Below are 17,103 nucleotides of genomic sequence, written 5' to 3'. Positions count from 1 at the left end.
GAATGTTTACCAAGAACTAGTCCAAATCACTACTGACTTTTCCAGGATTACAGGACATACTTTATATTGGTTTAGGCAATTTACATGAAAAATATACACAAGTTCAGGGTGTCAGATCTAAGACCCTCGGGTCAGGGAATTTCCCCACCTACAATGGTGTAATCCTCTGGTTAATTTAGTATTTGTCCTAAACTTCCCATTAGAGGAGAAACCTCAGATTCCTCTCTACTTTTTAAATGACCCCTTCTATTTCAATTCCAAGGGACAACCCTGCTACAATTTAATTCACAATGGGATGTTCTACGTTTTAAGGAAAACGATATGATAAGGATGTTTCATCAGTTTAATAAAAATATATCTTTTAAGATACGATAAATTATATCACATTTTTCATACAAAAAAGAATGCATCAATTCCTAATACAGTCAAAATTATTGCATCATAACAGTTCTGATACATTTCTTAACAATGTCATTTGAAAAATACACAATAAATAGTTAAACAATTCACATACTCAATACATTAACAACCCCAATTATAGTAGTAAATTTTCTTTTTAAAATTATTTCCTAAAGGACGGAGTGTTAAAAAGTGGGGAAATTGTTTTGGTTAAACTTCCAAGGTAAGATCTCCAAAAAAGTGTTAGAATCCCCCCCAAACAGAAAGCAATGTTTATTTCTTGTCTTCGTTGGGTTCTCTGACCATTGATAAGATTTTGTCTAACTTGGCAATTTCATTATCCTCCTTCTGCTTGGGGTCCATAGGAGGTGCTCCTTTCTTTTCCTGAAAAAAAAAATGCATAAAATTAGAGGTATCAGTACATAATTATGTAGTCTACATTGAAGTCAGGGGAAAATTCAGTGAATGTGCTAAGGGTTGTAAAATGTACATAGAACACTTCAGCTTACAAATAATATATTACAACTATCTCAGGTAGTGGCAAATTAATACTTGATTCACATTTAAAAGTGTCTGACATCAGTTGTTTTAATCATAATTTTAGCACACTTAAACTACTAGTATATTTCTTGAAATAAAAAAATTAATGATAATGCTTCTATTACAGAACATTTGATGGATATTTTAATGGCAAAATGTATACCTAGCTTGACTTTGTGCACATGTGTAAGTTGTCTGATAAAAGATACCGTATCTTTCTCAATACATGCATAAATTAATTTGTGAAGTATGATATTGCATGCCTTTACAATAATTGAAAAATATGTGATGTACTTTGTTACAAAATGTCACAAAAATAAGAAGAATACACATTTAAAATCGATTAAATTGAAAAATCTTCATAAAATTTTACTAATATAACGATTGAACTCTGATATATGGTATCATATATATATAAAGTGAACTGATTCTGCATCAAGTTGAGGTAAAAAATAATTGTCATCTTTTACAGCAAATTTTTAAATATCTCAAAAATTGAATCACAATGTTCTAATATGGAACTGACATTTTTTTCATAAGTATTTATATTATAATTCATAAAATAATTAATAATTTATTTAATTTGTAATAAAACATATATATACTGCTAATTCACAAATATATACATTTAAATGAATTTGTTATATTGATGTTAACAAATTATGGCTACAACAAAATAATTTGACAGGCCCCAGGACTTAATTAAAACAGAGTTTTACTGTATCATAATCTCTCCTAAAAAATATTGTGACAAAATATAAAATACCAAGACAGTGATGGAGTTTAGTGTACATATATATACAGATTTGTGATAATTCAAATCACTGCAGCAAATATTCCAAAACACGTATTCATCCTCATGCCTCAAGAAATGAACTCAAAGTAGAAATTCATTAAAAAAATAGGCAAATTAAAATTGATACGGCATTTCAATAAGGGTTTACCACTCCAAATGTTGGACTGCCTTCATATTTATCCAACAATTGATAATACAATAGTTTGACAGGGTTATTATAAATAGAGGGGTCCTCCAAGTAAGGCTACAGAGAAACACAGCATTACATTAAAATTGATAAATTTAAATCAAACCATATAGCTGATTTCTTTATTAGGTGAAAGATTTGGTGTTTTTCAAAACCAATAAAAGATAAAAATATACTTTTAAACAACAAATTATTCAACCTTTTTTTTCTTCATGTACATTATACTTACTCATGAGAATGCAAATTTAGCAATTAAACTTTTAGTGTATGACTTCAAAACCACTAAAATAAGCCAAAGTTAGTAACCCGCTAAAAATTCTTGCTATAAGTTCTATAACTAACTCTTGACAGAAGGGATGTAACTATGTATAAGCAATATATCTCTATACAATGTACACTGCGTCAATTTTTTCTCTATCAAATTGAGTTTACAAATTACATGACTGTACAGATCAAACTACATGTGTACTAGTATTGAGGTTATGATTTGTGTAGTTTGCAAATGTGATATCTATATTTACTTCAACCTGTGAGGATCAGGGTAGCAAAGTTACATTGTATGCAAGTAATGTATTTACATTTGCAATTTATTTGTACACAGAAACATTTAATTTCCTGTATATAAGGCTTGTTAACTAAAATAACTCACCTTTGGCATTTTCCTAAGATTTGGTGAAATCTTTAAACTCGTTACATTTCCTCTGCAAAGTGAAATTTAAATATTTCAGATGATAAAGAGAGAACAATACAAAAAGGAAGCTAAATCATAAAATCACTATAGCCCCGTCCTACCTATCATCTCCTACAATTACAATGGGGTCTTTAGGATTAAACTCTATGTGTGTTAATTTGGTCTTCTTCTTCTGTGCTACCATTTGTTCACAAAGGGGTTCATATTTGTTGATGTTCAGATCATATACAAACATCTGAAAAAAAAAACATGTTCACACTGTATCTACAATTTAAACTGCAATAACTATTCACTGATTCTCTGCAGCTCAAAGACTGAAAGTAGTGCAAGTATGTAACAGCAAAAGAGGTGAAATAGAATGACATATATAGAACAAATAGAACAATTACCTTTCCATCTGCTGTGACTGCGGCAAATACAGTTGAGGAGTAGGGAGCCCAGGCTACATCACCCACTGAGTTGTTCAGATCAAAGGTAAACAGAGGTTTCCTTCAATGTATTAAAGAGTGAATATAGCAATACATAAGTTTATCAGAGATTCTATTTGCTTACATTACTCCCTCAGCTTAAAAAATCTTCTCATTTCAAAACATTTACATATACATAGAAAAAAACACAACGAAAAGATATTGATTACACCCTCACTTGTTAAAAAAAAAAATATTAGTGAGATTTTGGTTTGAGTTTTCTCTTTTATATACAGTATACATTAGTATAACCCTTTTATCTATAAGCACTCACTTAGTCTGAGCCTCCACTTGAGTGCCCTCGCTTCTGTCCGCTGTGGTCTTACTGCTGACCTCCCAGATTTTGACCGTCCAGTCAGCACTACATGTGATGTATATCCGCGGGTGGAAGGGGTTCCAGCGGACTTTATACACAGCCATGTTGTGGGCGTCTACTGTGTCCAGGAATTGGCTGCTGTAGGCTTTGGAACACTGGTGGATTTTACCTTCTTCTGTCCCCACAAGGAACAGGTAGTCATTCTTTCTATGGAAGTCAAAAGCAGTTCCACACCCTACAAAGATAAATAAACATTGCAGCTTTACAAATATTTTTTTTTTCATTTTCTCTCTTTTTAATGTATTCCTTTGAATTAAGCTGGGATTACATATCTTCAATCAAATCTTTAAGTGCATTTTATCTGATATTTAAAATGTCTTGGTATTGTAGACCAACTATAACATGATGTTAGCATTACTTTAAAGTGACAGAAATGCTTCAGGCATTAATTAATTTCCACAAAATTTTACAGATTGATGTGATAAAAGTTTTTATATTTAAAAACCTATTGAAAGTCCACACTAATCAACATAATTTGACTGTGGTATCTTTGCAATTTTCCATTCTGTAATCACTATAGGACTTGAGTCTCAATCTATAAATAACACTGTCTAATCTCTAGTTCTGTAGGATCTGACATAATTACCAATAGTATTGATTTTGGTTCCGTCAGGACCCTCAGCGGGGGCATCAGGCATAGTCAGTGTGATCACATCCTCAAACAGGAGTTCATTCTGAAGGTATAAAGGTAAAAATGACTGACTGCTTTATTCAGCTTGAAGTGGGGGCACTCAGGCTGACATGTTATTTGAAATGAATTTTAGTAATTATGTAATATTCTCTATTTATAAATGAGCTTACTAGTTTCATGTCAAAAAATTGTAAGACAAGATCTTTGGTAAGGTATAAAGTACATTTTGATTATTCTTGTTTGATGCGTACCTTGATAATTGTCCAGTGAACTATGCGACCATCAGAAGACACCGAGTAAAAGTTGTGATTATTTTCCAAGTCATCTTTCTGCCACCTTACCTAAAATTGAAAATTTATATCTGAGCTACAATTATGAATTTATAAAACAGTAAGGACAATCAACTAAATTGGTAAAAATGATTTTTGAAAACTTTGAGAATATTTTATTTAACAACTTTTAAACATGCACATAATGTGTTAATCATAAAGGAAGTAAACTAATTACTGTAAACAGACAAACAAAACCATACCTGCCACACTGGATCTGTGTGTTTGCCATTCTTTGCTGTACATCTATGTACAGGCTCTTTTTTCTGCACATTAAAAACTCCCACACTTCCATCATAGAAGCCTACAGCCACCATATAGGGGTGTTCTGGGTGGACATCCAGACACATGACTCCACTGTCCGTCTCATAGATGTACTCGGCAAAGGAAGGGTTCTTCAGGGAGTAGAAAAGAATCATTCCACTACCCTGCTTCATGAAGTCATCTAAAAAAAATACATGGTCCTTATTTTATATCAGATAAAATAATCTTGTAAGAATTTTGGATGCAGTGAAACCAGTCTAATCTGACATGCACTGGGAGAAAAATTTTGCATCAGAAAAGACAGGATACACAGTGTAAAAAAGATGGAAAATAGTATAATGGAAAAGTAAATAGACATCTGAATTCTCAGTGAACTGGACTGTATATGTGTCTGATTAGACAGTTTTCAATGTATTTAAGCATTTTAATTACTCAGAGGGCAATTTCTTTAATGAAGATATAAGAAAATATTTTTAAAATCCAAAACATTAGAGTAAAATACAAAGGAAAACTTACAAGATCCAAAGGAAGCAGCAAAAAGATCTTTGTATTTGGGGTTCCAGCAAAGGGAGGTAACTGCTAGTTTCTTGGCCTTCTCATAGGAGAATCTCCACAGAGGTAGCATGGTTCCCTCGTTATCGCGGTACTCGTCTGAGGGATCCTCCCAGTATTTGAAGTCCTGAGCAATGTCGTCATACGTGTTCTGATTCACCATCCTCTCCACAATCTTAGTGGCCTTGGAAATGCGTGATATGTCATCTCCCTTTATAGACACAGTGTAGAGAAAAGTCCTTGTATTAAATATACATAACTAAATTTCTACTCTGACTCTCTTCTTTAATGTAAACCAAACTGTGCAAATTGAGGAATCAGTTCCCAAGACAAATTTTTTTTATAAGAGTTGCATGTCTCAGTATTCCTTTTCAACTACATGAACATTATAGACTGTGAATAATATAAGTACAGTACTTACTGATTATAAAAAAACATATTTACACTACAGTGACTGTGAGCCATATTCTAAGACAGTGTGCATTCATCTCCGAATCATTAACCAGAGTAACAGAGGTGGAATACTATGGGATTTTCTCACCTGTGTCTCCGTTATGGTCAGCTTCTTACGAGTTTTCTCCTCCTCTTTTCGTCCAGGGATGGTCTTTTTCTCTTTGCTCTTTTCCTACAAAAATTCAGTTATCAAACTATAAGTATCTTCACAAGATTTTTAAATTTCTATTAATTTGGGATTGGTTACTTGGACTTATTCCCCTCTCCATTGTATGTTTTAAAGTTAACACATGCTTTTAGAAAGCTTTGTTTATGCCATGTTACGTTGTACCACTAAATTGCTTTCAAACATTTTAAAAAGAAAAATCAATTGTTTTTAAACTAAATGGCAGAGACTAATAACATTATTTCAATACCATGAATATTCTCTACTTACATATAGTACATCTGACTAATGATAATTTTTCATACAGAAGTATATGTGAAGAGATATAAAACATGCCTTCCTGATATTGAGATTGAAACTACATGCACTTTGTACTAATCAACCTAAAATATTCTACATTAAGTATAGGTGTACATGCATGCAAATGTGTTCCTTAACATACATCATTGCTGTAATACTAATACATGTAGTATATCATTTGTTGGGAGACGAAGTGCGGTGTTCCAAACACTGACTGCTTTTATAAATCCTAATTTGAATTTGTACAAATTTACAAATAAATAGCAAATAATGTGCATTAAGTTTGAAATAAAAATTGATGCAGTTGATGATTGAATCTAAATTTTTTACTATTATAGGAAAAAAAAGATTGAGGAAATTATATTGGTTTTCCATGCAATTATGAACAAGAGAATGACAGGGCAAGTACTGTCAGTGTACCATGTCAAATATGAACTTGTCCAGTGTTCACATGCACTATGACTAACATGCAAATATTTAATTAGCCAATTTTAATATAACAGTTTGTTGTGTTTATTTTCAGACTGCATACTGGTGGTGAATAATCAGAGTACTTCTTTGTGGATTGGTGAATATCTGTGCAGGATACAATTTTTTTGGTGGCATAATTTAGGTTAGCCTATTTTGGTATATTTTTAATTTTACCCAAAATGCACTGAAACGTTTGGTGCCATATTTCAATGCCAGATAATTCTGACTGGATGGAATTTCATTCTTCTGATAATACACAGAAAGATAAAGATGTATTCTCAGTCAATTTACAGTACTGGTAATTTTGTTTGTATACACTGCCAGGTAAAGAGACATGCATTTTTGTACATGTATAGATTTTAGTAAAATTGGGGAGAAAATGAAGAAAAAATTTAAAGGGAGTAAACCCTTCTAAATACTATACTTCAGGTCATAGATGTATCATTGTGTTTTTCTTATTCAAAAAAATTCTGTTATGCTAAATCCAAAAAAAAAATGTATTTGAAATATTTATTACTGATAGATGATTTGAGAAGTTTAAAAAAATGAATTTAAAAGAGCTCCCCTATATAACAAGATAATGATACTCTATAATTTGAAGTATATATTCCTATAACCTCCAGCAATCAAGAAGAAAGTAAATTGATAAAATCATTCCTAGAGTTTTGTGACCAATACTTGAAAATGGTGTTGGTGGTGAGGAAAAGTAGGTGGAGCCTTATGAACTTGTTTTGCTCGAATTGCCTCTAACTGCAGAATGACACATTATTTATTTGATAATCATCAGTATGACTAAATATACAGATTTCAAAAACATCATTAAAATGCATCTTACTTTAACTAATGTGTATGATTTTATGGTTATGATCATTTAAAATATATAGAGATTTCATTTTAAATGTTAATAAGAACTTTTCTTTCCTTTTTTGGAAATATATTGTGACATAAAATCAACATTAATTATCAAAATAATGATAAAAGCTGAATTTAGAAATACTGTAGATCACTAAATTTTCGCGACATCTTATTTTGGCGAGATAGTCATTGGCACTTGATAAGCGAGACAAAATTTTCACGAATTGTGGTTATTGCTCTATATAATCTTATGGAATACTATTGATAAAATCTGAATTACGCGAAAATAGTGATTTACAGTAGAACATTTTGAGCAGTTTTAAATTTACCTGTTTTTCGAAATCTTCATGGTAAGCATCTGCTATTTCCCACTGTGTGACGTTAGAGGCGAATGTAGCCCTGGGGGGAGGCTCAGTGGCAGTACCTCGCTCCTGTTACAAGATTTTAAACATCTTATTAAAATCAGAGTATCTTTATCTTTTTCTCATAAAATAATGTTATGTGAGAATACCTATACAAAATAAAAATTTTGTTTGATTTCACTTTGTGATCAATCAATAAAGTAACCTCTCTAGTAAAGAATCTGTTGGCTCAATTCTCTGAACAAGAATTTTTCAGAAATTGCAAATAAAAATTTCATCATTTAATTATTTTCATAATTTTCTTTCAGGCAAAAAAAAAAAAAAATTAAATAATTTTCTCTCTTAAACTATAGTCATAATTGATTTACCATGGGGAACAAAAAAAAATTTGACTGTGGGTCAAAAGAAATCTTTATCAAAGGACTAAATGCTACTGTACCCTGTATGGGTTGTTGTAGGTTTGAGAGGCTCTTTCACTGAAGTTAAACTGGTTGGTCAGTTTTTCTCCGCCCGCTGGGGCCCCCGCAGCAGGGGTAGCTGCCTCCTCCCTTTGTTCCCCCTCCTTGGCCTACAAATAAAATCTCTACATTTTAACACAACTTCAAGCTTTACATGCATTTTATTGCATGTTGTCTTAATTAAATGATTAAAAGAAAAACAAAAAGAAAAAAGGAATGTAGTTTGATTCCTTTCCAATATAGGATTCAAGTATCCTCAAAAGATGTATATTGTTCATTTAAAGGTGTAACCACAACAAAAGCAACAGTTGGTGATTATCAAATTCCCCCAATCAACTGGTCCACACCTCTTTATAAGATATAATTTTTTCTTTGGTAAAACTAAGAACAAACTTGTATACAGTGGATAGAAAACAACTAAAGCTGTGTGTGTACAATTGCAAATGAAAATCAAGATGGCTTAACCTTATTCCCTAATGTACTACCTCCACTACTTCCTTGCAATGCCAGGGGTCCTGAGTCAACACATTGCCGTTGGACCCCTGGCAAATTCCATTCAATATTTCTGCGCTGATTATAGTGCTTCTTTCAGAAAAATTAAAAATCTTTATTGTTTTTATTATCTCTCAACCAATCACATCAAGCCATTTTCCGATATTTTTAACAACTTGTAACATTTGAGGTGTCAACTGAATCCTTTTTGTTTATATGATCTAAATGTTTATGAAAGCTTTAATTTGATTGGTGCTTCTCAATGAGAGAAGCAATCCCTAAAATATCAAAAGAAATTTGCCAGGGGTCCAACGGCAATGTGTTGACTCAAGACCTCTGGCATAGCATTAAGGATCACTTCACTCAAAATGTCTGTTTATATTTTCAACAATTAAAGAAAGTACTTTTTGCAGCTAAGCTAGGTGAAAAATTCATGTTTGAGATACCCTTCAATAAATTTCATTTTTATATTATAAAGGTATAAATGTAGTATGAAGGAAAGGAAAATCAACTTCTGACAAACAAGTTCCTAGATGTACGACAGAAAACAAATTTACATACATTATAACACTGTCATTTCCTCCAAAAAAAAAAAAGAAAAAAGAAAAAGAAAATTCATGACTTCAAGAAGAAAAAAAAGAGAAAACACAGAATTTGAAATGAAAGCTCTCTGTGCTGAAAAACATAAGTGAAATGTGACAGTGTATCTAGAAAACAAAGATAAAATACCGGCTCTGCTTCCTCGCCTTGTGCGGCTGAAGTCTGCGATACAAAACATCTAAGGCATTAAAACTTGAAAATTGTCAAGTGTTGTACCTTTTTTTTTAAGTATACATTTCATCGTGCCTACTTGTCAGAAATATATTAATTTTTAACATAATTGAATAGCTGATGTCATGAGATTATACTATTTGTGTATAATTATCTAACCTCTTCTTTTCCTTCCTCTCCCTCCGCAGGAACAGCGCCTACAGCTGGAGTGGCCTCCCCTCCTTCACTTCCTGCTACCTCGCCAGCTAAATAAGAAGGCTTAACTTGAAGTCTTTACACAGCAATCAATTTTTTTTTATTTATACATGTAATTCTCATTAAAATCTTTGTTTATAAGAAATTGCTATTGTCCCAAATATCTTTCACTAAATATTCTATTTGTGTTCATGTATTTGAGTTTTTGCATATATCTTTCCCTACATTTTCTACCTGTGTTGTAATTAAGCATTTTTACTTATTTACCCTCGGGAATTCCTAGTCTGGCTCTCTGTCTTTTGGCCTCGTCTGAGTCCTTATGTAGCATGTTACCATCCAGCGCGAAGTGAATGGCCAACTGGTCCACATGGGAGGTCTGTTTGTACTGCTTCTCCTAGGAAACCAAAAAAAGCACTTGATCATCATCTCTTGGATTTTATTTTCTCAGCATAATTGCATTTCAGTTATAGTCTAAGTGGTGTTTAATCTTTTGGAATTGTAATGAATTTTTTTCAAAATATCTTTAAAAGACCATGCAAACACATGTTATAAATGAATTACTGGATCTAAACAACAACTTGTACTAAAATTTACAAACCTTGAAGCTGTATCTAACAATGTTTTGTGGAGCATGAGGGTTATTTGCTGTAAGAATGCGGGTAAACTCCTCTTTCAATTCCTGTAATACAAATGTATTTACAGCAAAGAAGCATGAGATTGAAAGCCTTTTTTTTAAAATAGAAATTACTTAATAGAAATATATACAGTATATATATATTTTACATATGTTCAATTAATCAAAACTATTATTTAAAAAAAATAAATTACAGTAAATACAATATGAATTGGTAGCTGATTTTTTTTAACCATTTATGTGTTTTATCTGTTAATTTGTTAGTTTGATCAGCATATTTGTTTCTTTTATCAACTTGTTTATGATTTGTGTTTATCAGCTGATTTGTTTCTATTCTATCAGCTGATTCATTTACCTGTTTTGTCAGTTGCTCAGTTTTATCAGCTGATTCTTACCTGTTCTGTGAGATCCAGCTGGTCATCAGGCTTCACCAAGGTTTTTGTCTGAAAAAATAATATGCTTCGCTGTAAAAACATTTATAATGAAAATCAAAATGAATGAAATAAGGGAAGAACCTGTCATTAACATTATGATAAAGTCCTGATTTGACTTACATTCATCCAGTCATCTCCATCCGTGTCCCCAATGTCTGTCATATCATCTCCATCCTACAAATACCAACTCATTCATAAAGAAAATATCTTAAACAATTATGTAGATGGGTACTGTCAATTTTTATGAAGGGCAGATTTCAAAGCTTTACAATTTTTTCAAATCATTGTAGGTTATCTAATTTGCTATCTCTTTTTAACGCCTTTTCTTTGATAAAGCACTTTGTGAATGATTTTCTCCTTGTTCAAAGTAATTTTTACAGTTAATAAATTCAAAAGGTTTAAATAATGTAATCCAGTGTTTACCTTCCCTTGTTTTCCTGTGGGTCTGGATGATTTTCCCTTTGAGGCCTGTTATCAAATATTTGAAAGAAATAATTACATGAAAAAGGGTACAAAAGGGGGGCAACTCACCTTGATTCTTGTTGCTCTCCTCCTCGACAGATCCATCTGTATCAAGATAAAGGAACCCCTTAGTCTTCTATTTATCTGTTTTATTTTGTGTTATTTAGTTTAACATTGGTTAGTGCTAATATATTTATAGTAGGACTTTATATGTTTCTGATTGCAAAGAAATTTATTGCAAACCCTCCGTTCCAGGATTAAAGTTATTGGTTGTTAAATATTTATAAAAGGAAAAGCCCATAATTGGTGTTAGTCATCTTTTTTATATTATTGTACTACTGCTACACATGCAAAAATGATATCATGTTTAATGTTTTAAGATTTTGAACAAGCTAGACATCTATTGTTCACCATGCTGAAGGTACCAGCTGTTGTCAGAAGAGCATCGAAAAGGTTAGTAAAACCTCTTGAAATACAACTCTTACTGAGATACAACTTTTGAAAATTGAAGTTTAATTTGTGTAAATTAAATTGAATATTGAATTTTTATCATTTAATTTACATATTCTAAACAATAAAATATTCTAATATAGTTAAAATTTAATTACATATTCTAAACAAAGGTTAATTACAGATTCTAAACAAGGAGAATTTAAAAACTATTTAAAATATATATAGCTCAGGTGTCTGCATGGCTAGGAAGTTCGATAAATTTAAAATTATAAGTACCGGTAAAATTTCTATTAAATTTTATTTGTTCCTACATTTATTTTCTTTCACTGATGTTACTCCAACAATTCTTTATTTTGGTGAATCTTAATTAAGACAAAATAAGTTAACTCACAAAGACTGAATAAAGTTTTTTTCTCTTGTTTATATTTTAAAAGTATATAGCAATGTTTTCATAGAAATGAATGCAAAAGCACCCACTCTGTACTATTCTGGATAAGTGTTCGGAATGTAAAGCCTTCTTATTGGGATGATGAAGAGGTAAGGGATATAGCAGTAATTATTGGTCAAAAAAAAAAATTCTCAAGGTCTCACACCACATTTTGTGAATTGGGGCAAGGGCTGTAAAATTGGAAAATTTAGCTATCTTTTGGGGGAAATTGGGAAAATAATTGTACATACATTAGGCCTTAAAATCATTATTTACTGGGTTTGTAGTTTTTAGTATTTTAATAGTTTTTGTTATCAACCAATTTTTTGATTTGCAATACAGAGGAATATGGGTAGCAATATTAAATTTATCTGACAATACATGTTTTTTTTTTTATTTGGTCAAAATGACCATTGGGAAAATAAACCCATTCATTTGAGGAGAGATCAATTGGGAATGGGGCCTTAGAATGGTCCCAATTATAGACAATGGAGAGCTTTAAATTCTATATCTATCGTGGGATCGGAGGCTATGATAATGTTTATAGCCATGTTTTTCTCTACTATATTCTACAGCAACAAGTCCTGCAGAGAGGCAGAGGTTAGAGAGCAACAATAAGCAAGGTTTAGTGTCCAATATACATAGAGGCTTAATATAGTTAGTGATACAAAAAGCCAAGTAAAAAGATGTCTATGCAAATTGCATACTACAAATCATTAATATAATCATCTTTATATAAATCATAAATATCAGATATAAATTGTAATCACCTGATTATAAGTATGATTATTTTTTTATTATTACTAATACTATCATACTACATTGTATTTCAAAATGAAAATGATTATAAAATACACATTATACCAGTCACTTGAAAAGAAATCTCAGAGCAATTAACTCTCTTATAAAATTCTATTCTCTAGAAAAAGCAAAGTGAAAAAAATAGATAAATAAAAGTTTTCAATAAATTTGACATCTATGTTTTTGAAGATTATTTTAAAAGGATCAAAAGTTTGTTACAACTCTGTGAGCATTACCATCCCAAAAATATTTTAAATATCTTTTTGAGATAGACAAATCTATTTTTGATCAAACATTAGCCAATCTAATGTATCTTACGTTTTTTTTATTAAAGACATGTAGGATATATGTGAAACACTGATGCCCCATATGGTAGCTCAGTATGAGGGTTAAATTTGAGGGTTAAATTGGACTTGCAAGTCCAATGTCAAGGTCAAAATTTTGAAAAAAAAAAGAACCCCAAGAAAGGTAGTGTTACAAGGAAAACACCTGTGAAATAAAAAATCTCTGGCAACAACAGTTCAAAAGTTAACGCTGAGATTTACATTTTTAAAAGTAGGTAAAACTTCAAGGTCAAAGTCAAATGGTCAAAATTAAAAGTGCCCTAATTAAAATGTCTTGTAATAAGACACACACTTGTGAAATATGAAACCCCTTCCTCTGACTCTTCAAAAGTAAAGCCAAAATTAATGTTTTTGAACTGACATCAATTTTGTAAGTATTTATATCTGAGATTCAATTCATTTCAAAACTTGAAAACTTCCACATTAATTTTCTATTTTATACTTCCCTTGGAACGACTTTACTTTACCTGTCCCCAGAAAAGCATGCTAAAATGTATTGCTGCCGAAGGCGGCTTCAGTATATATGAGATCGCATGAGCAATCAAATAAAATTAAAAATACGAAGTTTCTGGCCTTTTTGATCCCAAAATCAAATTCTACGGTTGAAAGTTTAGTTTAAAACTTCTTATTTTAACAAATTTAATGTTTTAACCTTGTTATTTGAAAAGATTACATACTGTTTATTTATGGAAAAAATCAACAAAGAATAATTCTGAACGAAGCGTATGTGGCGCATGCTTAGTGTCATTTCGTTCGGACTTACGCATTCTTCCATGTAAACAAACCAATGAAATGCCATTGAAGCTGAATTATGATCTTGAAAAAATTACAGAAACAACTGATTTATTAACTTATCTAAAAGAATGAGTCACTAACCCTAATTTCTCGGATGGTATGCAAGGACTAAGACATTGAGATGAAATCTTCTGGGCAGATGCTCGACTAACCCTAATCTGTCGAATAATGTGCTAGGAAACCCTAATCTCTCAGATGGATGCGAGACTAACCCTAATCAGTCAAATACTTGTACAAGGACTAACCCTAATCTCTCAGGTGGGTGCAAGAATAACCCTAATCAGTCGAAAAGTGTGCAAGTTTAACCCTTATCAGTTGAGTGACGTAAATGTTACGTTATAGTCCAATGAGCGCGAGGGGACCGGTAAAGTAAACATGGTAAAGTCTACCCCTTCCCTTAATTAACATGATTAATTTAGAAGACATGGAAAAAATATCTCAATTGTGAATTTGCTATGTATGTTCTTAGAAATGTATTAAATGAATATATTACCCATGAACGATAACAGAAATTCAAACTGAAACTGATAACAGATATGATAGTGAAATAAATCAGCAGGTTTGGAGAATTCGCTGTAACCGAGTTTAATTGTACTTAAACTACACCATAATTTAAGAAGCTTGTACATGTTAAACCTTTTTTTTACACTTCAGGAGAAAGCTCATTTGGATAATATTTATACTGTTATATAACATTCTGGGCTGCATGGGATTGTGATTTGTGAATGATCAATCATAAATTACGTCCATATTTATATAATGTACCTCTTGGATTCTTTTGAAACAAAATTTTTATACCCAGTATTAGCCATAACCTTAAAACTTCTGCACTGAAAAAAAGACTTTCAAGTGACTGACAATATGCACTATCAATATATCATGATCATCATGACAATGTTTGGTCAATTTTTGCCATATATCTGTATTCTTTGAAAACCAGTTACGTTGAAAATGCAAAATTCAGCGTTTACAACCAAACCTGTTTGGACTTTGGTGCTGCCTTTGGTGGCATTTTGCAGAACTTTCTCTCTGTTGCTGCAACAAACTTTTACACACAGTGTGGTTTATAATGGCGGTAATCGTTTCTAAGGGAAACAACAAGGCTCGAGATTATCGTGAGGCGCGAGACTTCCACTGGAGATTTAACTAATCAGAGCAAAAACACATTAAAATATTGTTTATGAAAAAAGTATAGATTGATATTATTTTAGACTTCTAATTTAACGTTGAGTTGTTTTTGAAAAAAAATATCTCTAGATTAATTAATATATTTTATTTTGTAGGTCTCTGTCATCCACAAATTTGCCGTGTCTTTTCCGGGAGCCAGTCAAAGCGTTCCCAATTAAAACCGTCCCGGTCAAAGCGTTCCCAGATTTTGGTCAAAGCGTACCATGATTTTGGTCAAAATGTCCCCAGATTTTGGTCAAAGCGCCCCCTGACATATTTTATAGAAATATGATACTACGAAACCGCCCCCTGATTTTGGTCAAAGCGCCCCCTGATTTTGGTCAAAGCGCCCCATGACATATTTTTATAGAAAAAGGAATTTTCCAAAGCGCCCCCTGATTTTGGTCAAAGCGCCCCCTGACATATTTTTTAATAGAAAAACAACGTTTGAGGTTTGGTCAAAGCGCTCCCAAATTTTGGTCAAAGCGCCCCCTGATTGTGGTCAAAGCGCCCCCTGACATATTTTTATAGAAAAGGGAAGTTTCCAAATTGCCCCAAATATTGGTCAATGCGTCCCCAAATTTTGGTCAAAGCGCGCCCCCAAATATTGGTCAATGCGTCCCGGCCCACATTTTGGTCAAAGCGCCCCCTGACATATTTTTAAATAGAAAAACGTTTGAGGTTTAGTCAAAGCGCCCCCAAATATTGGTCAAAGCGCCCCCTGATTTTGGTCAAAGCTCCCCCTGACATATTTTTATAGAAAAACGAAGTTTCCAAAGCGCCCCCAAATATTGGTCAATGTGTCCCCAAATTTTGGTTAAAGCGCCCCCTGACATATTTTTATAGAAAAACGAAGTTTCCAAAGCACCCCAAAATATTGGTCAAAGCACCCCCTGATTTTGGTCACCCCAAATTTTCAAAGCGCCTCCAAATCGATTTTTAAACGGAATTTGCTGTTATAATTATATATATTTTTTCCTGACGTCCCAGAGTCAAAATATGATAGCTCATTTTTAAAATAAATGTTGATGCTCACATACACATTTTTATAATCTGTAACTTTCTTTTCAACCTTACAGGTGTATAAATATAAGGATAAATCTATAAACACGGTGGATACGATCAAGGAAAAATTTCTAATCAAGCTCATAAAAGTGGGTAACACTAAAATACGCCTGTCGACGCCTGCCTGGGGAAAATACGCCTGCCGGGAAAATGTATACGCCTGCCGTGTTATTAATGGAATTAATTTGGTTTTTGTTAGATATATTACTTTTTTAGACCCTGTAGTTAATGTATTAGGAAATAACAATAATGTTAAAAAGCACAGAATGGGGGTTTTAATCGTTTTAAAGTTTGCATACGGCGTGGAGCATGCCTGACGAAAAATCTAACGCCTGCGGCATTGTTTCTCTAATTTCTCATTACAATATTTGAAATGTTACTTTGCAAAAGTATTTGGTTAATATTTGACAACAAATTAATCAAAAAAAAAATTGAATATATATTTTATTCATTTAGTGTTTGATACAAGAGTATATAGTATTAAAGGAGATAAATCTTACTCAGGAACTGCTGTGTGAAGACCATGGACATCATGTTTTTTCTTTCTTTCTTTGTTTAAGTAATATATTATTGGTTTCGTGTTTATCTATAGAATTTACAATGACTCAGGAGCACATATGCAGTAAAAACTTTGCGATTTACGGGTTACCGTAGTTGTTTTGAATCAGAATCTGAAATATTTAATGTTAAACTTTTTAAACATCAATGAAATAAATATTATTTCTGATTTTCAGGTTATATTAACTTATTATATGCAACAAAGTTA

General features: G+C 32.1%; 1 protein-coding gene across 2 annotated transcripts; it reads right to left on the bottom strand.

The window, feature by feature from the left end:
* Nucleotides 1-205: 205 nt before the first annotated feature.
* Nucleotides 206-15,217, bottom strand: LOC134252550 (dynein intermediate chain 2, ciliary-like). Of its 2 annotated transcripts, none has more exons than XM_062735058.1 (19): nucleotides 15,085-15,217; nucleotides 11,355-11,390; nucleotides 10,944-10,997; nucleotides 10,785-10,832; nucleotides 10,354-10,434; nucleotides 10,023-10,149; nucleotides 9,720-9,805; nucleotides 8,279-8,407; nucleotides 7,807-7,908; nucleotides 5,774-5,857; nucleotides 5,197-5,443; nucleotides 4,620-4,861; nucleotides 4,339-4,428; nucleotides 4,043-4,130; nucleotides 3,355-3,631; nucleotides 3,003-3,102; nucleotides 2,715-2,848; nucleotides 2,572-2,623; nucleotides 206-783 (listed from the first exon to the last, which is right to left on the bottom strand). In XM_062735058.1, exons 1-19 carry the CDS (start codon nucleotides 15,115-15,117, stop codon nucleotides 673-675), a joined length of 2,121 nt encoding a protein of 706 aa, XP_062591042.1. In that variant the 5' UTR covers nucleotides 15,118-15,217; the 3' UTR covers nucleotides 206-672. The 2 variants fall into 2 exon arrangements, with proteins under 2 accessions (XP_062591042.1, XP_062591041.1); XM_062735057.1 differs by lacking the exon at nucleotides 11,355-11,390 and adding an exon at nucleotides 11,247-11,291.
* Nucleotides 15,218-17,103: the final 1,886 nt, after the last annotated feature.

This window comes from Saccostrea cucullata, unplaced genomic scaffold (assembly GCF_032062105.1).
Source record: "Saccostrea cucullata isolate Sc308-1 unplaced genomic scaffold, CSIRO_AGI_Scuc_v1 ctg167, whole genome shotgun sequence".
NCBI lineage: Eukaryota > Metazoa > Mollusca > Bivalvia > Ostreida > Ostreidae > Saccostrea > Saccostrea cuccullata.
The sequence above is the reverse complement of the archived record's forward strand: the minus strand, read 5'-3'. Positions and strand labels throughout refer to the sequence as shown.

What these genes read in the sequence shown, in the direction of transcription:
- LOC134252550 (XM_062735057.1), bottom strand. Translation starts at nt 15,117, where the DNA reads ATGCCACCAAAGGCAGCACCAAAGTCCAAACAG. An exon ending in CAGCACCAAAGTCCAAACAG is followed by an intron (nt 11,292 to 15,084) that starts GTTTGGTTGTAA and finishes ATTTGATAACAG; the next exon opens with GCCTCAAAGGGAAAATCATC. An exon ending in TGACCATAACGGAGACACAG is followed by an intron (nt 5,444 to 5,773) that starts GTGAGAAAATCC and finishes GTGTCTATAAAG; the next exon opens with GGAGATGACATATCACGCAT.